Genomic DNA, 26,623 nt, shown 5'->3' on the forward strand with positions numbered 1-26,623 from the left:
TGTGAATAGTACCACATTCTTATGGTTTCACCAGAGTATTTATACTGGGATAAAATGGTTTAACTGGAGAGATATCAGCGGCACTGCCCTGACATACTTGGCATCAGCATTCTGGATACACATCAGAAACTGGTGTCCGAACAATTGTAGTGGAAGCCTCTAACTGTGGTCTCTCATCTGATCTCCCGCTGCAGCACAAAGAATGATCAGTTCAGTGTGTCCATCCAGCCGGCGGTGGGAGAGCTGTTTCTACCAGTCACCATGACGGAGCAGGACTTTCTCAAAGAGCAAGGTGAGAGACCTGGGAGGAGCTTGGCCCTTCGCTGTTGTCCAAACTCTCCATCACTCATTCTTCATTCATTAGAATGTCGACTTCCATTGCTATTGTCCCCATACAGCTGGATGTTACTGGGGCTATTCAGCCAGTACACTACACAGTGCCCAATCCCTGATAATGTACACTGACATCATCTCCACACCAGTCCCTTATTGTCGCACTATAAGAGCACTTTGGATTGCCCAATTTGCAGCTGTGTCTGTGTTCAGTTAACCTGTCTCTGAAAGCAGTAAAGCTGTGGTTCCTAGCCTCACACAACAGCGTTTTATGTGAAGACACAAGGCCTTTTTTGGTGTAAGTAGATCCATTGTAACCCTGTAACCTCAATCCATTCAGCCTGACTTCTTTCCCCACTCTTGTCCTCTTCGTCCTACCAAACCTTGTCCCATTTGTCACCAAACGGGCGCTCCTGCCCTGCCAAACACGTCCCCACCAGCGGGCTGTCGGGTCGGGGGTTTGTGACCGTGTGAGCTGAGGTGATGGGTTTGGCGAATGCACGAAGGCCACCGAATGGCCGCCCCGCTCTCACCCACCCTCCCCCCCGGCATCCTGGGGCCGTTTTGATCGGGTTCTGCTGTGGCTCCGGCACTTCCCTGACCGGCCAAACAGAACCGTGAGCACAGAGCCGGAGGCGCGGAGCGAGGATCGGCCCGGATCCTCGACGGACCCGTTGCCAAAACCCCTTTTTCTTCTGCCACTTTCCCTATATGGTTGTTGATTATTTGTCTGAATAAATGTGGCAGCTGTGTGTTATGTTTAATAGAGCAGAAAGGCTACTCAGAATAAAGCTATTTGAAAATTTGTTTATATGAAATATTTGTAAATATAGGCAGGTCTCCTGGTGCCTCGGCATCCCCTTCCCCTGTCTTCCTGAATTCTCGTTTTGACATGGGACCCGCGGTTGGCAAATATGCCACATGCTCTCCCAAATCCCTCAGCAGCACCCCGCTTCTATTTCCAGCAGCACGCTTGTAGGAGCCCGTGCCTTCTGGAGTGATGTCTTATCTCTGAGGTGGACTGGAGCAAGTCTTATCAGAATTCCCCCCGGGCGTAATGGAAATGCTGGGGTCTATTAAAGTGGAAAGGAGAAGGGGCTGCTTCACTGCCTGTGCCCATGCATATTCTCAGCCTGCAATCTCCTCCAGGGGTGTGGAACTGAGGCTCGCACCAGCTACGCGCGTGCCGGTGGGGACTCGCGTTTGAACGTCTCATGAGCAGGTTATTTGACTCGTAGCCCCCCCCCCCCGCCTTGCTTATATTTGCGCTCTGCGCTGTACCCATGGTGACTTCTGTATTTTCGTCAACTTCCATTTGGTTCGTCGAACCCCAACCCCCCCACCTCCCCTCTCCTGGAAAACGCGAAGAAAAAAATGAGCACTCCGGTCCGGAAGAGAGTGGGCGAACGTTCGTTAAGCAAACGCGAATCGTGTATCAATACGAATTGGCGTAGCATTCACCGATATTAATATTGGTTTTGTGCAAGTTTTTCCCCGTTGCAGGCTGTTGCTGCTGTGACCTGTTTCTCCAAACGGACTCTATTCATTTGCGCACTTTGGACGCTGAAGCCTCGTTATCTTTCAGCGCGGCTCCTCATTTTGAATAGAATAGCATTTGCCATTTTTTTAGCCTTTTAACTACCTTAAGCAATCACATTTGATGCTAGTTAATTACAACACTTTTTCCCCTCGCCGCCTCTTTTCCAGCTCAGCAATCGAGACAATGCGTTTGCTTACCATGCTGCACAGCTAAGTGTTCCTCTGCATGTAAATTAATCTTAATTCAGTTTACACTGTCATGCTGAGTGGTACAAATTGCCTATAGCAATAAAACAGCACAGGCAAAAAGGGGGGAAAAAAAACCCTAGATTAACATGCGCCTCACTTGATAGGATGTTAGTTTGCTTTATGCCAATACATTAGCCGCAGATAATGAATCTTCTGTTCTGAAAAGCATGGTATTGTTGATTTTTAATTTTACTTCAATGGAGCAGTACCTTGTCTTTTAAAGTCCCAACTTAGACAAACCGTTAATGACAGGAGCGTTAAGGTTAAATATGAAGCAATGCATTCACTTGTCTGAGTGCCATCCATCTTTCCATTTGCAGGAGCTCGACAAAAGTAGCGTTTTTGTGCAACATTTCCTTTAATTGCGCGGCGGGGGGAAAACAGGCTTTTAACATAAACATAGTTACATTCATTTATTCAGCATTTGCTCTTCAATAGAGCTTAATGGATAAGGTTTAAGCCCTAAGTGAGCATGCACAAATCTCTTACCAGCGTTGTGTCAACCTGCTTGCTCTGCTTAAAAGCTACTCTGGAGTGGTTGTGAGTTGGAAAGCACATATCTTATTTTCTACTTGATCAGCCTGTTATAGAATGTACCTTTTCTTCTATTTTGGGAGAATTAAGCACTTCCTCCTCCAGCAAGCTTCTTATGCCCCTCGTAATGGAAATGCAGCTCTTTTTTAAAGGATCACAGCATGCAGGGTTTTCACTTGCTTTTCTCTTGTTTACTGTTTGTTCCCCACTGCCCTGTGTTTTCATGTATAAACACAGAATAGTTGATATATATATATATTTTTTTTTTTTGTTTTACTGTGTGTTATTTTCTTGGACTGCATGTCTGTTGGAAATGAAGGTGTTTGTTGTTGTTTGACACAAGAAATTCGTGCTGTACTCTGAAAATAGCCACATTATGAATGCCATTACTCAACATTGTGTAACATGTTTTATAAGTATTATCTGCTTTCTTGAAAGCATTTTCCCCACAGTTTTATTTCAGCAGTCCATTTGGAAAACTCCCAGGATAAAAAACAGTTTGTTGTTCCACCCTGAGTTAAATTCTGATTGGCTGGAATGCCTTTCACTGAACATCTGGGCCAATTAGTTGAATGTGTTGAGAGTAAATTGGATTTTTTTTTTAAAAAATTGACCAATTCTAGGACTGCCTGACTGCTTTCCCGATGTAGTCTGATCTCCTTGACGATTGTCCTACAGGCCGCCTGGCAAATTAAACCGGTTGAAGAACACACTTCAACTACAAGACAAATACAAGTCAGCATCACTGCTGGGTGACAAAATAGCTGTCTCATATTTATTGTATTTTTGAGGAAAAAGGAATAACAAGTAAAATTTAGATAACTTAGAAAAAAGAAACTGATAGAAACTGATTCCAATACTGATTCCAACTGAAATGCTGATTTCAGCAATACTTGCTACTGTTGTCTTTTTTTAATAGATATGTCAGTTAAAATGAGCTTGCTTTCCATGCTTCAGAATGAGTGAGAGCCTTTTTATCCATAAGATCCAGATGCCCTTCTCCAAGCCTCACAGCCATTCAACCAGTCCTGGTTAAGGAGCAGAATGTGCAATTAACTGGATGTGTCAAGGATTGTTTTCTGCGGTTTTCTGAGGCAGAAGAGGGTGGTGTCTCTCAGTTTTGTTCTGAAACCCTCACATCATTAATAGCAGGTAATATGAAAGTATCGGAGCAATGCAGAGTCTGACTGAACCTAGATTTATAGAAACTCAGTTACAGCTTGTGAGGTTTGTGTTGGCTACAACATTTAAACAGTTTTTACTTTATCTTACTGACTCACTGGATGAAATGATAGCTTTAGTTATCAACAACCAACCAATATATCTTCTGTAAAGTGAGGAGTGTAAAGGTAAGGAATAAAGTGATTCTGTAAAATGTAAATTTATTTTTTATTTCCTGCATAATTCCTAGTAGTATTTTCCTTCATATTATATTATGCATGTATACAACACAAGTTTAAACGTATGATTTTTCATACGTTTAAACAAGGGGAAATGAATGAACATTGTTTCATATATAAAGCTCAGATATTATCACATTAATTTAGTAGGTTGTAATTAGGGCTTTTTGGTTATGAGCCCTAAAGCATTTCAAGGGTTAATACCAGTGCCTCAATCACAAATTATGTACCCGTGTTTATCAATTATTATTGGGGCATTTTGATTTCTAAGCACACATTACAGCTCATAAATTTATTTAATTTGCAGTTCAGTAAAACAAAAATCTCACATCTGTTTTCATAAAGCCAGCTATCATTATAGTAGATGTGAAGAAATAAACACAGCCTTGAACTGTTCCTGTTGTTTTAGTTCAAAATCAATATCACTGAATTGCCCAAATGTTCATACATGTGATACATTAAATTGGCTCAAAATGTACATTCTTAACAAAACATGCGCATGGTAGCTGTGCAGATACTCTAGGATGTAGAACACATCGTTGTACATTTAAGCCTTTGTGGATTTCTAGTTGCTGACTAGCTACTTGTTGTCCTGTAAAGAATTACCCACACCCCCACTTCCTATCCATAAGAGAGACACATTGGTTCCTCATTGTCAGATGTATAATGGTGAACGTATATATGATGTAAGTGGCATAAGTGATATGTGATGTATATTGTCATATATAATCCCTCTTCATGCTTCTCTCCCAACACATCTCAATAAACGCAGAACTAAAATAGCTGCGTTTTGTATTACTTCATATGGAGTCAAGGAAGGATGTTCAGGGGGTGGGTTTGCTGTCTTCAGTTTGTCTGAATATCAGCTAATCTCATGTGGCTTTAATTAAACACAAGATGGCAACAATTAAAGACATGATTGCAAAAATATCATTCACACCGTAATTGAAAAGTAAAGAAATTGTGGTTTTCTGTATAAAATCAAAAGGCTGTCACTATCCTTCGCTTTGACAGCCACCCATAAAAGTTTGGTGTCACCTTGATGACACAATTTAAACTGAGCAGAGAGAGGGCTAAAATTATTACCTTGTTTACATGCACATTGAGATTGCTGTTGCTGTTGTTTTGAAAAAATGAGTCTCATCCGTCAATCCATTTTCTTCATTTAATTTCATTGCCTAAAATCTGCATTGATCTGCATGATTAAGAAGTGTCATCTTTAGATTTTTTTTTTCCCGTATTTATTTTTTCCTCAATTTTTGACAGTTACGAAATAAATATTGATTTAAATTGAAAATACACAACAAACAATTTCTTGCGCCTCAGGGATTTTATGTTGTCAGTTAAGAACAGTTGTGCTCTTTTCCTGTTTCACTTAATATTGTGCGTTGAGGTTAACCAAAAACGGGGCATTATAAATGTTAAGAAAGCATAGGAAACGCCAGTTCAGGCAGAATAAAACGTTGCTAATCTGAACGATAAACAGCCGACTACAAACGCGGCAAGCATAGACAGTACAGCCTTAGTGTTTTCTCTCCTCATTTCCTTTTCTCTTCACAGCCTGCCTGTCAAGCTCCAGAGTGCTTGAGTTTGACGCTTTCCGATCCTGTACCATCACACATAATTTTTCATTTACAGAACTATCCATTGGGCAAACAATTATGTGACCGAGGGAATCGTCTGCTCTGGTCTAGTGCTGAATGAATTATCTGCCCGTTGCCTTCTCTGGAGAGATGCGACTCTTATCTGCACTTTATTTGCTTCATAAGTGCTCATGGTGTTGATCACTGGGAGCTTCTAGATTTAAAGCAATCATCAAAAATGAATTGTATTATTTTTTTTCCGTGTGATTACAGGGTTACCAGTATTATCGCATTAATGTGTGAGCTCGTTAGGGCTTGCGTTTGAGTGCGATTTAGATGCTAATGCAAGAAGACTCGCAGATTTGGGAGATCTCCTTCATTCATCACTAAATCTGAGTGATTGTTAAGGGTTGCTGATTCCAGCAGGGACCAAAACAGACAGACAGCCTTGTGTCATATGCGTGTGTGTTTATAATGGATTTGTTATTTTGTCTGTCAGATAAAGTGTGTTTCTTCCAAAGCCCAGAACAGTAGGGAATCGATGCAGGAAGGGTTGAGGCAAACACATCCTTATTCAACACTTAACTCTATACTCTATAATGTCTCCACCAATAGGAAAACTGACGGGGATGAACGAGAGCTCAGCAAACATCACTGTGTCAGCAGAGAGCGCCTCTAGTCCCATCAGTAGGAAGGTGGTCACCGTGGCAAACATGGGCGTGGTCCCGTCTGGCCAGGATAGTATCCACAGGTAAGGCAGACCCATAGTTATTATGACACCCAGTACCCAATTTCTTGTTTGGGCTGTTCCATTTGAGCGTCCACAAGCACTGCTACATTTGAATGGTTCTGTTATTCATTTGTTCATTTATTGGGATTGTAAAGCTAAAACGGCACACAGGGGTATGTTTTTGGTTGGTCGTCTTCTGTTCTTCACATCCTCTACGTGGCAAAGTAACTAAATCTAGTGTGGTGATATTAAGTCCATACCAAGATGTTACCTGCACTTTCTAATTGGCTTTGTTCTGTTTCAGCCACAGCCACATGTGTAACATGAGAAACACCTGCAGAGATTGATAGAGTGTAAGCCGTTATATGCTATTTGGGCCATCGTTGTGTCGGAGAGACTGTAACACTGGAGGTGGCTAGCTGGCAGCGTTATTTAACAACCCATTTCCTTCATAAAACCTGATGTTGATAGTTAGCAAGGGTCAGCAATAAATGTCAAGTTTGCTTCCTAGACCAGCATAATTTGGTAATGGATAGAAGGTAAATATCTAGCGTCTATGTCCACTCAGATGCCGTCTAGTTGCAGTAGACACATCTTCTCATCCCACCAACATAAACTGATCCTGAGTGAATAAACGAACAAGCTGATGCTGTGCAAAGCGAGCTTTGAGGCGGTGCATTAAAAAGAACAAGCAACTTCTCATTATCCAGGAGCTACCAGTGTTTGATCTCTGTATTTATTCATGTGCAGAGTGTTGACCTATACTTTGTTCTTTGGCTAGAGCCAACTTTGTGGTAACTTTTTTTTCCAGCTTATACGATGTGATCATTTATGTCTTTGCCGATCAACATAAATAATAACGCAGCTGTCATCCTCATGGGTATTTGAAAAATAATGCCTCAGAAGATTGTCATTGTATCAGTGGTTATCATCTCATGTAGATGTCACCCCCGTGTGTCCCTCAGCTTGGGAGTGTGCATGAAGCAGTGTCTGGGGCTGCAGAGAGGAGGCCAACAGTCACATCCTGAATGGCTTTCCTCATTACAGACAGGCCCGCTCTGCAAATGTTTCAAAACACTTGTGCGTGTAATTAGTGTACACAGTATGTGCTAATGAGCTTCCTTTTCTGCCATGCATATATGAACACCTGATAGATAATTATACCTCATACTCTCTCTTCCTCCCACTCTCTCTCTCACACTCATTCTCTCTCTCCTCTTGTATCGCTCATCCTTGGTCCCTCTGTCTCCTGTTTAGTCTTCCTTTATTAATTGTTCTCAGTCCTTAAACATTACAAGTAATCGCTCACTAATAATTGTAGGTCGTTTTAAAGACTGAAATTATTCATTTACAACATATACCGTCAGTCGGTCAGTAAATTCATGAAGGTCGTAGAAAACACAAAGCAGTATTTAATAAATATGTAAAGCAGTTGAGGAACAGGAGAAGGAGAATGCTGACTGACTGCATGCGGACTGAAAGGGGATGAAAGAAATCTGCCACACAGACAATTGCACCTCAGCTGACATTTGAATGACAATAGTCCTAGAATTTGGTTATAAAGTATGATCGCATGTAAAAACAACCTTGGGCGATGCTGGTGCAAGGGCACGCAGAAAGAAAGTAGAAATCAATGGCGGGGAATGGGAGGGACCTCACGACAAAACCTCATATTTCATTTTGAATAACCAATAGCACAAATTGCTCAGTGTCATCAATCTTTTCTGCGCGCCCGTGGCGTCCAGGGGAGGCCTGCCTATTTCCTCCGAGTGCGTCTACATCTCGTAATGATGACACGGTGGAAACCCACCTTGCGGGCCAAGAGTCTGAGGGGCTCCTGCTAGGCAGCTTCTTGAGGGTGACTTCTGCAGCTGAAGGGTGAAGAAGGCGCATAATGGCCAACAAACCGTCCTCACTCTCGACGAACGAGCTCTGGGTTTGTTTGAAATGCCTGCTGCCTTAGCTTTTGCTTCAGTTTGTCAGAGTGGTTTCAATAGACCATTTCCGACACTTAAGTTGGCCAATCCCAGGTGTGCTAGTAGTTGTACTGCAGGTCAGGTAGAAATTTCTATGATGTTTTATTTAATTACCTTAAAGTTGAGGCGTCTCCAAAACAGAAACAACAGAAGCACAAGGAGAAAGAAGACTTCTGCCATCATACCTTATCCAGTGAATATACACTTTTTGTAAGTGACCGCACTCAGTTGTTTCCAAATGAACGTTATGTAAGTGGACGTAGGCGGTACCAGCAAAGCTCTCTAAAAATATTTTGGGCTCGGAGGCACTTTAAAAGCTGATGAGATGTAATTAGTTGAAAATTGACATTTTGTGTCACGTTAGAATGACATGCATACAGCAACAGCAGTTCAGTGCAAACAAGACTTAAGTGTCAGTTGCTACCTGGCTGTGTCTGTGGAAGATCTGAGGGCGGGCCTGTTGTATAAAGGACTGGACCAACAGGTGTGAGAAACAGGTCAATACGGAGAAGCAATTTTATTCTGGTTGAAAATCCACAAACAAAGTCTGTTAGTTTGTACATTTATACTCCTCAGTAGAAAATCTGTATCGGTCAGTTCCTAAAGAGACCAGGGTTCTCGAGGAAGACACCTCCAGTACTGGACCATTCATGTTCAAGACAAGAGTAAACATACTACTGAGAGAGGGCCCAGGGGAACCATGGGATTAGAAAAGGGGAAGCCTACAGAACCAGGGTTACAAACCTTAAAGAACCTGAAGGCAGAGATGGACGCAGTGTGCATGTCTTGCCACTGAGAGTAGTTAATAGAAATATAGGAGTGAGCATCCTTCATGTGAACACAAAGTTTGGAGTCCAGAACCTTTTGCGGCCCAATGTTATCCTCAGAAAGGAAGTGGCATTACTCAAAAACCTAAAAAAAAAGCAGTTTGATAGTTCTGGGCAGGCATGGCTAAATGGGAGGAACCACTCCCATCCCAACCCTGTTTCTCTCCTGTCCCATTCCCATGACACTCCCATCCCAACCCATCCTGCTCCTGTTCCACCCCTGTCCCGCTCCTGCTCCGCCCCTGTCCCGTTCCTGCTCGACCCCTGTCCCGCCCGTGTTCCACCCCTGTTCCACTGCCATTCCGCCCCTATCCCATTCCCATCACCCTCTCTCCCATTCCCATCACCCCTCTCTCCCATTCCCATCACCCCTCTGTCCCATTCCCATCACCCCTCTCTCCCATTCCCATCACCCCTCTCTCCCATTCCCATCACCCCTCTGTCCCATTCCCATCACCCCTCTCTCCCATTCCCATCACCCCTCTGTCCCATTCCCATCAACCCTCTGTCGCACTCCCATCCTCCCCCTATCCTGTTCCCATCCCAGCTTCAGTGTCAGCAACCGCTGCAAACAAAGCAGACGCGGCCTGCCGATACACTGTACGCCCACAGCGAAGCCATCGATCTGATCGGATCCCAGCCCCGAGAACTCATTGCAGAGGTCACTCTCTATTACCAGTTTTAATGAACTCGCTCCGACTGCACCCCCTGCCCTGAAGTCCTCTAACACCGTAAAACCAAAGCAGCGCTACCTGCATGTAGCTGAAGCAACGTGGGAGAGCGGGTGTGGCGGGACCCCTGTGTTAGAGCAGCTGTCCTGTTGCAGGACCATCATTTCCTTTATGTTATTTGTCAGCTGCATTCTCATAGCTTGTGTTGAGTCTTTTCTGTAATTGGTGGGCCACGTCACAAGGGCTAATAATAATGTAATACTAATAAAAATCAAAAAAGCAGTTCTCAAATTTCGCTGTGTGTTTTTTACAAAATCACTTTTTTCGCGTAACATTTTTAGTTTTTTTATATGTAAATATGAGTAAATTGTGCTGTGTGAAATTTGAAAATGGTGGATGCTGTGTTGACAGAATGCCCTGGGATGAACCTGAACACTGTGTGAAGGTGTAAAATTGTCACCCAGGGCCAGAGTCTGGCCACACTTCACACTGACCTGGCCACCGTTAGCGTAGCTGTGGCCTACCCCCTCTCCGTTTCCGGCAGCTGTGGAATTCTGTTTTGTGCATCCAGAATGAATGTTTTCTGCGGCTTGTTACAGGTATGGTCAACAGTATGCCAACAGCAGGTAAAGCAGATATCAGCATTTGTGCCACTGCGAGGTCTGTGTCAGTGCAGCGAGTCTCTCTGGTCATCACGAGTCAGGGGTGGGTGGCATGGATTTTGTGAATCAACTATTGCGAGTCATTGAGTAGAGAATGTCTAGGGTTTTCCCATCTAAATATGTATTGTTGGCAAAAATTTAAGGCTCACCTATAAATGTCATGTTTTAATGCTTCCTGGCCCGTCCTCTGGCTGAAAAGTGAACCGCCAGCGGCCTTGGAAAAACGAGCATCGTTGAATTTGAAATAAGCTTTTTGAATAAAGAGCATTACATGTCAAAGCATTAATCACAAATATGAGATTATTTGTGAAGAAAACCCAGAAATACAATATATGTGCTTCATTGAAGGGAGGGGTATCGGGTGTTAAGTGTTAGATATCAGTTCTATGTGCCTTTGTGTGATTTGGATTCATTTTCTCTTCTGGATTTTTTCATATTTCGTTACACGTACTAAAATTTAATATTTATAATCTGACATTTACAGTGATTACATTACAGGAATTTAAAGGAACTGCTTTCTGTAGTCTGCACAGGAAAGAGATCGGACACAAAAGCATGGATGAACCACCTAAGCACACAGTGTGGCTGTTTCCAACTTGACCACTAGGAGGCAGCACTGCTTTTTCTAAATGTGAACCCTGAAAATGAGCCCCTAAAACCAATAAATTTCTTGGCAAAATGGAAGTTTGTAATGAGTGACAGGGTTTGTTAAAGTAGGAAAACCTGAAAAGAAAACTTGTTTAATTTAATTTAAAAAGAATATTTCATCTGGGACAGGAAATTATTTAGTTATATGTCTTATATTGTAGCTTGTAATTAGAATAATTTTAAGTGCTGTTTGAATATCCTTTTATGTGAAATATTTGTGCATTTTTGTGCATTCACCATTTATTTCCACGGTCTTTTTGAAATTCTAGTTTTGGTTTCTTCAGCTTGACTATTCTAGATCATTCAGTTAAATTGGCTAAGAAATCCTAGGTTAAATTCATGCAGGCCAGCTTTACGAGATACTGATGGACCATGTGAGTGTCCTCTCCTTTATGTCCCAGTTTTATACTTTAAATAAAATATTTTTTGAAAACCGCATGCCAGAGGGGCCTGTATTGCATGGACGAGAATGCCCAAGATCCCAACCCACTCAATGTCTTCAATCATGTGTGCACATCATGGCGGATATTAATGGGGTTTGTTTACAGTTTTTATTGTTTTACAAGACACATGTGGCCATAGTATGCCATTGCAGTTTGAATTTACCTTAATAGTGGATAGTGAAGCATTATTTCCGCATTTGTAATGGACTTCAAAGAAAGCAAGTTACCTGTTTCTAAATTTTGTCGCGAGTGTTGCTCATACTGTAGAGATCTTCAAAACGCTGATTATGACCGCAGCACAGCATTCTAATACTGTTCCTCTCCTGTATGGACACAGGAAGTCTGTCTGCTCTGGCTGGAAGCACCCCCCTGTCCCAGCCTGTGTCCTTTGTGTGGCCCTGTTACACAGTTGTCAACTTTAGGCTAATTACGCGCGTGCAGCCAGGGGCAGGGAGAGGCGTCCGGCGCTCGCCTCTCCTCTCCTAATAGCGCCGTGTCTGCCTGGGCTGACTTTAATTGAAGGCTCCATGTCAAGAGTGTTACCCTGAGTGGGCCTTTGTCACAACTGCTGGTAGCCGTTAGGACACAAAGTAAAAGGATCAGTCCCAGGATTAGCTGAATTAAAGGGACGGGCCCGAAAGAGGCGTGAGGCACGTTCCTTTAAGTTCATTTCGGCCCGGCAGTCCTCATTATGGACTGATAACAGAAGAGCTGCATTGTTGTAGTCCTGGGTAAATCAGATATCAGTATTCACTCTCTTAGCGATGTGCCGGTCCGTCCATCAGTGGAGCGATAAGTCCTTCCAGAGGATCCACTAGCCAAATGGTGGCTAATCTAACATGCCATCTGCCTTACCTGAATGAGTCAAATGACCAGAGCCTCTCAGATACCGACGATTGAGCTCTTCACGGTCACGGTGATGGCTCATATTATAGGACTGGCTGATGCAACTCTTTATTCATCTACCAGAATTTTCAGATCTCATAGTTTTTTTTTTTTTTCTTATCAAAATATGAAGGCCTATTATCAACAGAAAGGAACACTGCTTCATGATCGGTGCCGTTCTGGATTTATGAACAATCTTCCTGCTTTTGTTATTAGTGATGATTATTATATCTATGTGGCTCAGCTACAATAGTCAAAATAGTAGTGTCAGGGTTCGATTTTTCTCTCTCCCTGGTTTGTCTTTGCCCACACATTTATATTCTGAGTATATTTAAAGTGAATTCATTTAACACTCATTAAATGATGTTCCGTTCAGAAAATAAGACATTGTTATCCACACAGTGCAGCTAGCTTTCCATGTAGACTTTGATTTGCCAGAAATTATGAAAATATGAGTGTAGCCAGCCAGTTTCCACCCCCATCCAATTTGCAATTTTGAGATTTGATATTTGTAATTGAGACACCTCCTTATCTACTGACAAGTCACATTTATATTAATGGTACATGAATTAACTAAAGTGTGTTAATATCTTAACTGTAGTACATATCCCCCTTATAACTGTAATATATAGTCCCTTTCTTTTTTGGCCTGTTTTTTAAGTGCATGTCAAAATAAACACTAATGCAGCATTAACAAGTTAAAAGCTTAATCTCACAATAGTCACTTAGAGCTTTGTAAGATCAGTATTTAAGAAAAAAAAAGTATAACAAAAAATATTGTCATGGTCAATCACTGAAAGCCTTATAATAAAACTTGCATATAATACATCTGTATAGAAAGCCAACTTAAAGAGAAACTAAGGTTAGGTTGGAGCAAGCTAGATGGCCATCACCAGACAGGTTTGTTAGTGCTTATCTTGTCCACCAAACATTTTCTACCACATTACATTTGTCTGATAAAACATCATTGTGCCAAAAAGTACCCAGTTGTCATTGAACAGAACCGTCTATCAATTTAACTGTCACCTGTGCACTTGACATAGGGAACCTCTGCCGAGTGTCCTCATGGAACATCTCATCACACAGCAAACCTGTCACATCCATTGCATCTGAGCGTAATCTATTTTCTGTGAGACTGAACGCCACCAGCGCTTAAGCTAAGCAGTGCTTTGTTTGCAATAATTTAAAAGGAAACAGATGGTAAAGAAATGGTGTGCGCAATGAGAATCAACAATAATTGGACACAGCACAAGAGGCAGCGCCACTTGATAACAATACGCCTCCCAAAGTCGGAGGGTTATGGTTTGCTTTTTCATACTGTGCAATTAATGCTCCGTTTAGCTGCACCTTGAAGATTGCAGAGGAATACCAATGCTCCAATAAAGGACTGTCAAACACAATCTCATCTCTGCCTCATCTCGGATGGGTTCACTGTAACTGCTGCAAACGAGGGAAGGGCGGGAGCCTTCCTAGTGCTTTCTCTGCTACCCTGCACTGCTGTGCCCGTGATCAGGTGGGAAAAGTGAGGATTTGTGTACAGGTAACGAGTTTCCCTCCCCGCTGCATTGTTTTCAGATGTACGTACCAGTGGTGATCGCTCTGGGTTTGTAGAGGTTGCGTGAGAAGGTTTGTGCAATGTTAGCATTTACCCATGTTGGCAGAAGCACTGGTGTAAAGGACTTGGTTCTTTTTGTAAACCACAGATGAGTGAAGATTTGTGATATAGTTGGAATAGGAATCCAGTCTGTGTCCTTTATATACATAGATTTTAAAGACACGTGTTTCTGAGGCCACATTTCTATTTGAATTGAATATAGTAGGGATGGGAATTTTGGCTAACTTCAGCCTTTGAATACTCCAAAAGGAGCCAAAATAGGTAACCAAGTGATTGTAAATAGTGAATGAACATTCTGAACCATAGTTCTTAAGTCATGTTAAAAAATTAATGTTTGTAGCATTGCCATGACATGTTTGTCCGCTCATTGTCACACATTCTTGCACTGCAGGCAGAGTAGTGAGGTGGATTGTGGGTTTGTGTAATGCGACTCCCCCGGTACTGAACAACATTTTGTATTTACAAACCTTCAGTAAAACTTCCCTTACTAGCACTGTACAAATGACAGCTTTTATTTGGCTAGAAAGAAAACTGTAAATATCTACGATATAAATGTCTTACCTGTCAATATTAGAATTTGAAAACGGAGAAACAAAAGATGAATATTTCAGTATGTTGCAGGGAATGCTGCGATTTCCTGATGCGCAGACAGGCGCACAGCTGGTATCAAACCATTTTCTTTTAACTTAAGATTTCAAAATAGAAGTCAAATGACTCCACAACTCCACTCTGTTCTTTGAAGAAGAATTCTGCACTGTTGTTACTAATGTAGTATAAAGTGCAGATTGTACCCCATTTTCTGGCTTTGAATAAAACATACTTTGGAAACTCACCTTGTTACGGTTAAGTTTCAGATACTCAGATCGAATTTTATTTAGCAAGCCAACTACAGCAGTTCTGAATGAAGTAGCAAGTCCAGTAGCATCTATCATAGCAAAAAGACAATTGCATATCATCCTAAGTTAGCTCAAGAGCGGATGTAACTAAACTTGATTTACATATAGCTAGTTAGCTACCTTAAGAGTACCTCTGAAAATCTAGTATTAGATGTAAAAAGGAGAATTAGAGTGGTGTCACTTACTCCATACTGATGTGGGTGATGATGTTGCATGTTCATAATTTTCCTAAACGATAACAACCTGTAAAAAGTTAGGGGTTAGGATTGGGTAAGATGATTCCAGATTTGTTGTGAAAGGACGAACAAACATGGAGCCTGCAATTTCACTTCAATGACAGTCAGACTATGGGATATAAACTGCAACTTTGCAACTATCCCTCTCTTCAAGGGAAAACAAAATGTTTACATCGGCAGTCTGGTTTTACAAAACATGCCCAAGTTGCGTGTGACCTAATTAGCTATGCCAATATCCCATATTCAAATAGCATTTTCAGTATTTGGGTAACAATCCTGTCATGACTGCGCATTCAATTACATGTGCCCATCCCTAGTATATACCATACATTGTGAATACTAAGATATTCATTGATTATATCTCAATAAAATACAGTTTTATAAAGTAGACTGTACTACTTAGGGTTTATACATCATTTTATAAATGTAACATAGGGTCACATCTGCCACTCCATTCAAAAGATGCTCTCATCACGTTTTCATCCTACTGATTTATACGTAGAAGCAGGGTATGTTCTTGCCTAAAGGGAAACAAATGCAGGTTGGCCATTAAGAGTGTGTTTGATTTTTCTATTGTAGTCTCGCCCAGTGTGTGAACCCTCAGCCTATTGAGTAGATGTGTTGGCCACCAGTTTATTTAAGCAGCCCAAGAGCTCCAAACACCAGAGGCAATGAATCACTGCTGATTCACAGTGTGGTTGTGGTACGGACACTGTTGTTGTCAGCCAAGGTCATGCTCTGCTGTGTAAAATAGCAGCCCGAGGCTGCTTGTAGTCGTGGGATAACTGATAGATTTGTGTCCGTCATCCATTAGCAAAGCCCTGTGGAACTGATGAAGACATCCACAGTTTTGAAAAGGGAAGAGGTCACCAGCGGAGGGAAAGCATATATCAGGGCGTGAACCAGGAAATGATCTATGTGTTTGCTGTGTCTTGGTCTATTTCTGTGCTTTGCTCGCTGCATGAACAATTGACTGTTAAGGTCTTCATCTAAAATATAGAGAAACACGGCTTTGTGTTTCTCTATCTTGGTGCATATTTCTTTGTACTGGACTTGTGAGCGTATGCATAGCACGGCTGACACAAATCAAGGCAAAAAGCCAAAATAGTTTGGGGCTCGTGTGTTGAATAAGATCTAGCCGGAATTGGGCTCTAGTCGGGAGTGTGTCTGTCTGGCTCTCATGCTGATAGCCACTCAGTGGTACACAGGGCAGCCGCCGCTTTCTGTACCGCTGTGTCCCCATGAAAGCTCTGCTTTGGTGTACCGAGAGCGTCCAGGGCGGCGCGTCTTCCAAGAGACTCAGACATTTTCGCCTACTTTCTCATCGGCCTTGACCCAACGATAGCCTGCAGCGAGTTACCCGAAGGCCACATCCCAAAAAAAGGACGGGGCTTGTCAGCAAACAAATTGCAAAGGGTGGTCTTGACGAAGCCCCACTGCTCAATTACAGTGCGGAGGGGCAAACTGATGAACCGGAGCTGGCTCTTGATTATACTGTCTTCCATGCGTGGGGATGTCTGGTCAGAGTGTCTCGCTTTGGCACACGGTGTCTGGGGTTTCAGATGCGGTGTCACAGTCTGTTTGTGTGTAATGGTTAGCGCTGTGTAATGGAAGCGTGGTGTGAAAAGCCCCATTCGCTCCGAACATGAGGCCTGAAAAGACCTGATATTTATGCAAGTTTGAGGCCAGTTGTTTGCTGATATCCATTAATTGATCTGTTGCTGATATTTATTCCCATATCCAGTCTTGTATTCAAAACAGGACATGTAATGACTTCTTTTGTTTTTGAATAGCACCATGTTGCTGCTATCCACTAAGCAGATAGTGACGGGCAAGGAGTATCTTTAGTGTAATCTGTAGATGTTGGCAGCAGAGTGAAGTGGTGTGGTGTGTGTATCTGTTGATGTTAGCTGCAAAGCAAGGTAGTGGTGGGTATCTATAGATGCTAGCTGCAGAGTTAAATATTATAGTGGACAGGGAAGGAGTCAAATTAATGGCCTGTTCCATGTTATGTAAATACCTCTATTGCTGCCTCCAAACCAGTGATTAATGTGCTTTTAAGGCTGGACAGAAGTGTGTATTTTCTCGCATTTGTGCTGGGTAACACATTTACAAGGACTCAGAAAGAATACCTCCTTGTATGCGGGCTTGTAATGATTAAACCTGTTAGCTTGATTGTTTTCCACCTGCTCTATAATCCAATGATGGAGTGCCTTTGCACTTTTGCCATGGGAAATTTAAAAGAGGAAATCTGTATTTGACAAGGAAATACAGCAAAGAATGTATCACGCCAATCCCACATATTTGCTGAAAAGTATTTTTTTTATATTTACATTTTTTAAATTCATCATTTAAATCACAAAATCATCTGGGCATCAAGCTATAGGGAAGTAAATGAATAATCAAGGTTAAAAAGTAAAACTGATTCAGCAAGTTTTAAAGATAGGAAATTAAAAAGCCAGTCATATTTGCGCTTTATGGGGATTTTCTGGATTATTACTGTGTTTAAAGGCTGTACATTAATTTTAATACAATTATTTGATTAGTAATCCTCCCCAGCAGAGGCGTAAACCTATCCCAGCAGAAGAGCCCACACTCGGAGTGCCTTCAAGGAACGCCATCAAGGATGTTGATGTAATTAAAAGGCAGACGAGGAGAAAAAGAAATTACTCCTCGTTTCGAGAGAATCTGCTTCCTGCTTAAGTGGCTAATATTTTAATTAAGTCTGAGGAGAAGTTTTTGGAGTATCTGGTGATAAACTCCCTCTTTTCTGTTGATGGTAATTAAGCGGGTCCCGGGGGGGCTGGAGAGCCGGCGGCAGCGAGATGTGTGCTAATTGTTCGACATGAGACACTGTCCAGTTGGTTTGCCGCTGAATGGGCCCCGCTGCGCTGACAGGCTCCGGCGCTTGTTTGAAGGCGACCCATTGTGGGCCTTTGTCAGGGCTAACCGGGGGCCCATTGTGGCCAAAGATGTTGCGCAAATTGAAGCAGATGGCTCCGATTCAGACACGTGGCATTCAGAGGGGCGGGGAGGAGGAGCCAGCCGGCGAAAGGAGGCTCGCCCCCTGACCCCCCTCTCCCCACCCCCGGGGTCAAGGACCCGCTTGGCACTTGTTAGTGTCTACAATGGGGCCCATGTGTGCCCGTTTCGCCCTCGCTGTGGTGTTGCCAAGTAACGGGGTGGTGAGAATTCTCAGAGTGGCCCGGGGAGGGCGGGCGGGAGCACTCCATCTTACTCACCGCTCCCCCCACCCCACTCCTCCCACCCACCCTGGCCTCTGCTCACCTCTCTCTGGGGCGGGCCTGAATGGGGGGGGGATTGACAGGGGGGCTGCATCCAGCCCCAAATGGCTTTTCAGTCAGCTGTGATAATAGACTGGCAGGTTTTTCTCTCTCCCGCTAATGCCGGGTAATTAAAGGATTTGCAGTGTTTTGGAATTTGCTTGTCCAGGGGACACCGTGTGCGGTGTGGAGACAGACAATAAAACCCAGGCTCTGTCAGACCCTCTCCATTCGCTTAAATCAAAGCGCAGCTCGTGCGCTTTGTCACTTTTAATTGGGCCAAGCGTAGGGCAGCGCCGTCCACATTAACTCGTTCAAGTTCATTATCGTTGCGCGTCGTTCGGAAGGTAATCAGCAAGCTGTGGGATAAAGGGGTGTGTTGCCCACTGTATTGCGGAGAACCCTGCAGGAATACACAGGATTTGACAGTGTTGTAAACACACCTGGGACATGGCCTCAAGTACCAAAGGACTGTGAAGTATGGAGCATGAAAAAGATGCATCTATGTCTGTGTGCTTATTGTCTGACTGAGTCACTCATTAAGGCAGAAGTAAATACGTGTCTGGGCACAGTAACATAAAAAATAAATAATTTTTAAGATGACAATTTGGTGTCTTATGCAGCGCTCATTTGACATGTCTCAGTCCACACCTTTAGGTGCTACTCTTGTACTAAACGCTTGCTGGACACACACAGCACTTCTGGTCTGTTTGTTCACCCCCATTTCATGACTTAGACAATGAATACAGTCTCATCTAAAAGCCACGAGAAATTTTTGTCCCGTGTTACTGCAATATAAGGAGACCTTAGCACATCGTTCTAGCATGTTGCTAAACAAACACATTTCTTTCTTCTCTGTATGACCGAAGACCCCTGTGATGGGGGAAAAATGACAAAGTTAGCTGGGCCACCCTTGCCTGTGGCCTCTGTATAAGACATGGTGAGGAGGGGATGGGAGGTTCCAGAATATTCCGTCCAGAGACCTTGACCGCTTGTGTCTGTGCTCCTGCGCAGGTTCGCCGCCAAGACGACCAGCGGCGGAGCCCTGGTGCTGGCCACGGTGGAGCTGAAGGAGGGCGCGGCGGCGCGCCTCACGGTCAACACGGAGAAGACGGTGGTGGGCTCCATGCTGCTGCGCGAGCTGAGCACGGCCCTGTCCCAGGGGTAGAGTGCCCCCCAGCGCCCCCCCCCCCCCCCCCCCCCGCCACGCCCCTCCCGCCCCCGCCCCCCGCGGCCGCACCACGCCGCGCCACAAACACTCAGCACATCAGACCCCGCCATCTGGCGCCGCTCCCGCCGAGGAGGGAGAGAACATGTCAAAATAGTGCTCCACGCTCCCCTTTCTGCACACCCACACACACAAACACGCACATATACACACACACACACACACACACACACACACGGTCACGCACACCCTCCCTGGTTTTGTACATTGTCTGAAGTGGAGCCCCACGTGTTCTGTTGGGTGGTTGAAATTGTGTCTTTTATTCCAGTAAAAAATAGTCTCTTGGATTTTCCTTTTTCACACAAACTCCCTAGCTCAAGAAAAACAGCAGTCCTAGCGGAGCTCTGCCTTAGTGATGTGTGCTGTTGCCAGTGAGAGGCCTTGTGCTACCTGTGCTGTCACTACAATTTGTTTTGATATAGTTTACCTAAAATACTATAATGCAAGACAATTGGCTTTTAAAACCTGTTTCATGCCAAAGGTTTTTCCGAGACAGAATGAACAGTGATATTTCTTGATACGTCTTTTTTTTTTCCAACAGTTTAGATGGTTCACCAAGGTTGTTTTAGTAAGTTTCTTTACTCCCATCATAAAGGAGAATCACCTTCTCTGGACTACCCATTCCACTGTGTTCTAAATGAAGACATGCAAGTGCCTCTCTGTGCTAATGAAGAAGTATTTTTAAATAACCAAAAAGGTATTTGCTGATCGGTGAGCTCTGTGCCACATTTGTGTAAAAAAAAAATTAAAGACTCAATTTATTAAAACTGGAAATGTGTTTGTCCCTTGTTATTTGGGAAGGTCCCTGCACTATGAGGACGCTGAAGGATAAACCTATACAGGCCCGGAAGGATGTGTGCATATGTGTATTGTTTTTACTGTTGCAGCTTCTTCTCTATTCAAAGGACAGAGACACTTGAAGAAGTCCCCTTTGCCCTCATTCTACAGGTTTTGCCTTTTTCCCTATTACAGCAGTGTCTTCGCATGCTAATCAAAGACATGACAAGGCCCAGACCAGCCTCTCCCTTCTTTTCCTCTTTTACATTGGGTGATTCTAATCATTGTGAAAGATGGAACCAGCAGTAGGAGCAGTGACAGGGAATGTGTACTTATAAGGGCTACAGTTGAGGTGATGCTGTGTTTGTGTATAGAGCTCCAGAGATGGTGTGAATTCATTTTCTTTGAATACAGTTACCATTTCTTTTCAGCTATAACTTTCCTCCTCATCTCCCTGAGGGTACTTGTTTCTCTGTTGTGTAGAAACATACAGACTCGTGGAGCAGAGAAAAAAATGTTCATATGCCTTAAATAAAGCTTGAAGCATGTCACTGGTAATCCTGCCAATGGGTTCCTTATCACAAAAACACTTTACTGGAGTCAGACAGTATTCACTAAGCAGTTCAGTTAGAGGGTAGTGGTGCTAAATGGGCTAGATGCTGGATTCACCAATATAGACAAAGTAACATCACCTGAGTGACCTCTTCCTCTCTAGAATTTGTTAAACTCATCCCCATTAACCTTTCTTGTGTCAGACACAGTGTACATTAGTATGTGCTCTCTATTTAGTATTTTGTCTGCTCAAGATTGATGGTATTGAGATGGATGGGTATTGATTTCAACAGGAAAATTACTTCTTAAATTGTGCGTCTGATCACGGGTTGGTCCTGGTCTGTATCTCATTTTCAGGATGCTGATTAAAAGACGCTTGGCTGAATACTTACAGCATACCGGCGTGTGAAAAGAGCACCCGCAACCAAAAGGTACCTCTCCAGTCTGTGACATGCTGTTGGCAGAGCAGCCTCCAGCCTGAGGCCTGTAAAATGGAGAGCTGCTTCCACTGTGGGGTCAGTAAGCAGGACAGCGGCCTCCGGTGACACCAGAGCAAGGGAGTGATTTTGAACCCTGGAGGCACGCATTAAAGCGGCAGTCCTTGCGATTCACATTTCAGAGGTGTTAACATTGCGGAACAACCGGATTGGCTGACTTTGACATTACGTCTCTGTAGCGTGTTGGATTACTCTTAGACACGGGTGTAGGGGTAAAATATGGGTGTAGGGTTAACTCTAGTAAGCTGTTGCATTTAAAGTGCTAAGTGACTGTGCATTAAATGCCTTTCCATGCTATGCTCAATTGTTTTGTCAGCATTTCTTAGAGGGAGAGAAGTCACACCCATCTGTTGTTAGCCTGTGGTTCATTCACCACCATGGACCATACAGTAATGCACTGTTCCTCTAAAGCACAATTACGATGTATTTATTCCCAGCAGGGCAGAGTCCTGCTTCTCACAGGTGATGTTATTGTGGAGAGGCTGAGGGCTGAGGCGTCTCCCCAAATGGAAGGCCCCTCGGTGATCTGTGCGCGGATCCTCCCGCGGGCCAATTACTCATCCAGTCAGCGGGCGCATTTACGGCCCCAGCACAAAGCAGCCCGCAGCCCGAGATCTCCATTTTAATACGCTGTTTATTCAAACGCGCCAGGGGGTCAGGAGTGAAGATGTAGCCGAGCGGTCATTCATCACGGTCGTGACACCTCCGCCGCCGGACCCGGCGCCCCCCTGCTCCGCTCCCCCCCCACTTCCAGGCAATGTTTTATAAAAGAATAACACGTCACCCCGAGGTGCGCGGCCATTCATTTTCCCACCCCACCCTGCCCCCCTCCCCGTGTGTTAGCGGCCTCGCCGATCCTCCCATCCTCCCATCCTCACCCCCGCGCCTCCAGTCTCGGGGTGCGTCCTGGAGTCCAGAGTGGGGCGTCGGGGAGCGGATCCTGCACCGTCTGCAGGATGTCGGCGCAGAATGGATGGGCCGGGCAGGTATATATTTAGCATTCCCCATGGCGGAAATGAAGCAAAGTGTTGCTGGGACTGAGAAGATTCGTCCCGGGGTCGTGCAGGTTTTTGGAGGAGCGGGTGGAGGAGCTTGATGGGGGTGATGTGAGCAGGCCTTTTCAAATGGTCTTACTGTCAGACGTTAGGCCGGTCGCCCACTGCATACACCGCAAATCACATTTTACACAGATTATGATTGGATCTGCTTTCAAAGGTGGAATAGATGTAGGAAGATTTTCTTCTGATTTGTGGGATGGGCATGTAAGAAATGTCCTGTGTGAGGTACACAATCACAGACATGCGGTAAACATGGAAACTATGTACGTCATTGCCTAGGGGCATTCACTGTGCAAATAATTATTGTCATAGGTAAATGGTTTGCTTTATAACAATTCTCCAAAAAGGGATAAAACTCAAATGTGCTTGCACTTTAGATACAAACAAGGATTCAACTTTGCCATCAAAGGAAGCCACTGACAGCATCCACAACTGAAGGGCTTTTTACTGAAATGTCTTGTGTAGCCCAATATCGAGCCAAGGTCTCCAGAGACAGAGAGGCAAAATTGCACCGAAGCGTCGACGGCACACAGCATTTGGCAAGCCTCTGAGCCCCCTCGTTCAGTTGCCGAAATCTGGTCTCCGAAAAAAACACAGCACCTCGACGCCTCTTCTGTTGCCGTGTGACCGTCGGCTCGCGGGCACCGCCGCTCTCGTCGGCTCGGGAGCTTATTAACCGGCGGCAGGATGCCTGATGGTGTTTTTTCGTCGTCGTCCCCCCTTCCTCCTCTCCGCGGGTTCGCCTCGCGCGTAACCTCTCCCGGAAATCATTGGGTAATTAAGATTCCGGACGGGATCCGGCGCCGGCCGCCGCCGCATCTGGGCCCGGGGGGTGGTGGGGAGGGTGGGGGGAGGGGTACGGCGGCCCGCAGCTGGCGAGGGTGATTTACGCAGCGGCGGACTGTGGCTGGCCATAAATAAAGCCTCTTATATAGTTGTTATGAACACCTGTTAGATCATCTGTCAGCGGAGCGCGGTTGGCATTCATCATCGCCGGCACGCGCCCGGTAGATATTTCGCCTCCATCCATTCCCTCTGGCTCAGGCTCTCAGGCTCGGGGCTCTCGCCGGGCCTCCCATCAACGCGGCCGGCTATTACCCCCCCTCCAGCCCATAATCGGCCCCGCTTCCTTCCCGGCTGTTACAACTTGCAGATAAAAGATTTCACTACTTGGCAAAATTTCATAAATAAAGGAGCAGTTGGGTGCAGTAAAAGTTTATTTTTGTCATCGTTTGTCACGCCGGCACGCAATAAATCAGGGCTGGAGGTAGAGTCAGGCGTTGGGGGGGGGGACGCCCGCCCGCCCATGGGGACGGGAGAAACGGTCGACTTCTTTGGGGTCCTAATGGGACGACGTGACGGGATGAAAGCACTTTCAGGGCTGCGCGCTCGTTTCACTTTTATTGTCCTCCGGGAGAAGGGGAAGGAGCGGAAGAGGGAAGGCGCGGGAGCAGGGATGGTTTATGAGCTTTCGGACAGCCTTAGTTTTACATGGTGGCGCTGGAGAAATGTCTTTATCTACCATTATGACACAGACAGTTAAGGCCGCGGGGCCGTAATTTATAAAGCGCTTCACAGCGACGCGTGTTGTTTCAAGGGTGTACGCCAGCGTGCGTATATAAACTCGAACGGCCAAGACGCGGCGTGCCGTTTCAGCGTGTTTAATTTGAATGGCAAGCGTTGGGTGGCTTTGACCTCTTATGGACGGGGAATACGCACAGGTAAAGCAAAGGGCCTGGAGGCTGCTACAGTAACTGAATCATTTCTGCCAGCAAGGCAGAAAAAGCCCATTTCCAAGCCCATTCCAGACATTACAGATCCTCTGTATCAGGCAGAATGGTTTTGAACTGCTGTGTGTTCAGATTCTTCCTAAGCTGCATTCATAACTCAAGCATAGTGTACATTTTACTTGCACCTACAGGTAAGCAACGGTGCAGACATCACGGCGACTGGAAACCATGGATCAGTCAGCTGGACTGTGCTCTGTGTGTGATACAGCTTCTCTCTGCTGTGATCATAGTTTGGTCTCTGCCAGGTATTTTAATACAAGAGGGCCCATCACCATTAAAAGTCGTCACGTGGTACTGTGGAAATAACCAACTTGTGACATCAGATTTAGTCACAGTTTGCTCCAAAGGATAGTACTCTTGGATTTCATCCATGAAAGAATGAGGTTCCAATAAGTTCCAATGAGTTCCAATAATGGTAAGCATGAATGATGAAAGTCAAATACCTGTATGCAAATGTATAGCAGTTAATAAGCAGTGAATCTGTTCAAACCGATAATGATTTTGTTGTAACTATACACTTAGCCCAATACAAATGTGTGAACACTGTACGAAAGGTGAAGGCATCAGGGCAAAGTATAAGAGTTAAGGGAGTGGGGCACCAATTTATGAGGAATTGTACATGTGGTTGATTTCCATTGTATGTGTATTTTCTGTAGTAAATAAAGGAGGATGCAACTGTTCCTCAGCCCTGTGGGGCCCACCTCAGAGTCACAGAGACAGTGGGGGGTACTGTATACGTGAGCTGTGAATGTAGAGCTTCCATAAATATCACAGGCTCCTATGGCCCTGGTGAGTTTTTCCATTTGATTCTGCAGGTCAAATTCTGCACTTTTATGGAATATTGAAGTTATTTTGGTCACATTTCAGTTCCTGGTCAATATGTGGCTTTCCATAGACCACTTTCTTTCATTTCCTGATGTGTACAATTCTAATTTCTCACATTGGTCTTCGCCTTCAACATTTTTTCCACATGCAAAACAGGGCAAGGTAAACTACGGTATTCAACTGCACATAATAGCTACTGTAACCTTTCAATAAACCTGCCGGTCCTGGAAGCAAATACATTAAATGTGCAATTGCAATTACAGTTTTCAAAGGGTTCAACCAAATGTCAGCTAAAACACAAAATGAGAAAAGAACATCCGATTGAGGTAATGGTTTGTAATGATACCATTAGTACAAAAGTCCTAATACAGCCTTGGTCAACGCAATAGAGGCTGCCTTTTTGTAGACTGGCAATGAATGTAAAACATCAATCAGGAAGTGGATGCTCAAGAACTTGATTGTTTATCACTACATGTTAACCCTGGAGGAGAACATTTTTGAAGAGAACATTATTTTTGTAATGTAAAGTAACACCACAACAATAATGTCTGCAAAGTGCAAGTGCCTAAATGGATAATTATTTAAACTTAATCCTTGTGTGATCTGACTCCAATTACAGCAATGTAAACAACAGAATCCTGTTAAGAGGAATTAACATGGTGGTTGTTATTTTACTTTTGTTTTGATTGGATCACCAAGGTAACTGCCATGTTACCAGATGTTCTAAAAATTTGATGGGTTAAAAATCAAACACTCCCATTTGGTGCAAGGTATATGCATATTCTGACATGAATGATTTCAGTGGTGCATGCTGAATGCTGGGAATTCATACGTTGAAAAGAATTCTGTTGAATCATGATGTTGGACTGTATTGCTGAAGTATGGCACATAGTGTGATATTCGCTGATGGGTGAATGTTGCACTGGGTCTTCCATACTGCTGGGTTTGATTCTAAAAATATCAGACAACATATCACCAGCCCAGCATGGCTCCATATCAGATACTGTACCTCAATGTGATGAGAATCCTGCTCTTTCCTTATAATGTATTTAACATTCTGGCTCTGTCACATAAGTGAACTCACAGTTCATTATGCTCTAGGTTACAGCCTTGGCTCTTCTGGCAGCTCCTCCTTCCTAAAATCTCAGAAGTACAAACAGGAGACACAGCATTTGGTAGCAGGTCCCTGAAACTGCAGAAGCCCCTCACCTCGCCACGTCCGGGAATCAGAGACGGTGTCTGATAGCCGTCAGACCTAAACCTGAAACTTGTTTGTTTAACCCTTTGTGCGTGTGGTATTTCCAGAGACGCTGTGTGACACTGTGTCTGCTGTGTGTTTGAGTCTGCTTCCCTGCCCCGTCTGCTTGGGTGCCAGACAGGTGGTG

General features: G+C 44.1%; 1 protein-coding gene across 2 annotated transcripts in view; it reads left to right on the plus strand.

Annotated features, from left to right (window-relative positions):
- ap3b1a (adaptor related protein complex 3 subunit beta 1a) overlaps positions 1-19,700 on the plus strand; it is an 87,289-nt gene extending 67,589 nt beyond the window's left edge. For both annotated transcript variants that reach the window (XM_036529222.1, XM_036529220.1), the window contains exons 25-27: positions 195-292; positions 6,254-6,389; positions 19,526-19,700. In XM_036529222.1, coding sequence (XP_036385115.1) covers positions 195-292; positions 6,254-6,389; positions 19,526-19,679 — 388 coding nt within the window. In that variant the 3' untranslated portion in view covers positions 19,680-19,700. The remainder of the gene's footprint in view (positions 1-194; positions 293-6,253; positions 6,390-19,525) is intronic.
- Positions 19,701-26,623: the final 6,923 nt, after the last annotated feature.

Source organism: Megalops cyprinoides, chromosome 5 (genome assembly GCF_013368585.1).
Source record: "Megalops cyprinoides isolate fMegCyp1 chromosome 5, fMegCyp1.pri, whole genome shotgun sequence".
NCBI lineage: Eukaryota > Metazoa > Chordata > Actinopteri > Elopiformes > Megalopidae > Megalops > Megalops cyprinoides.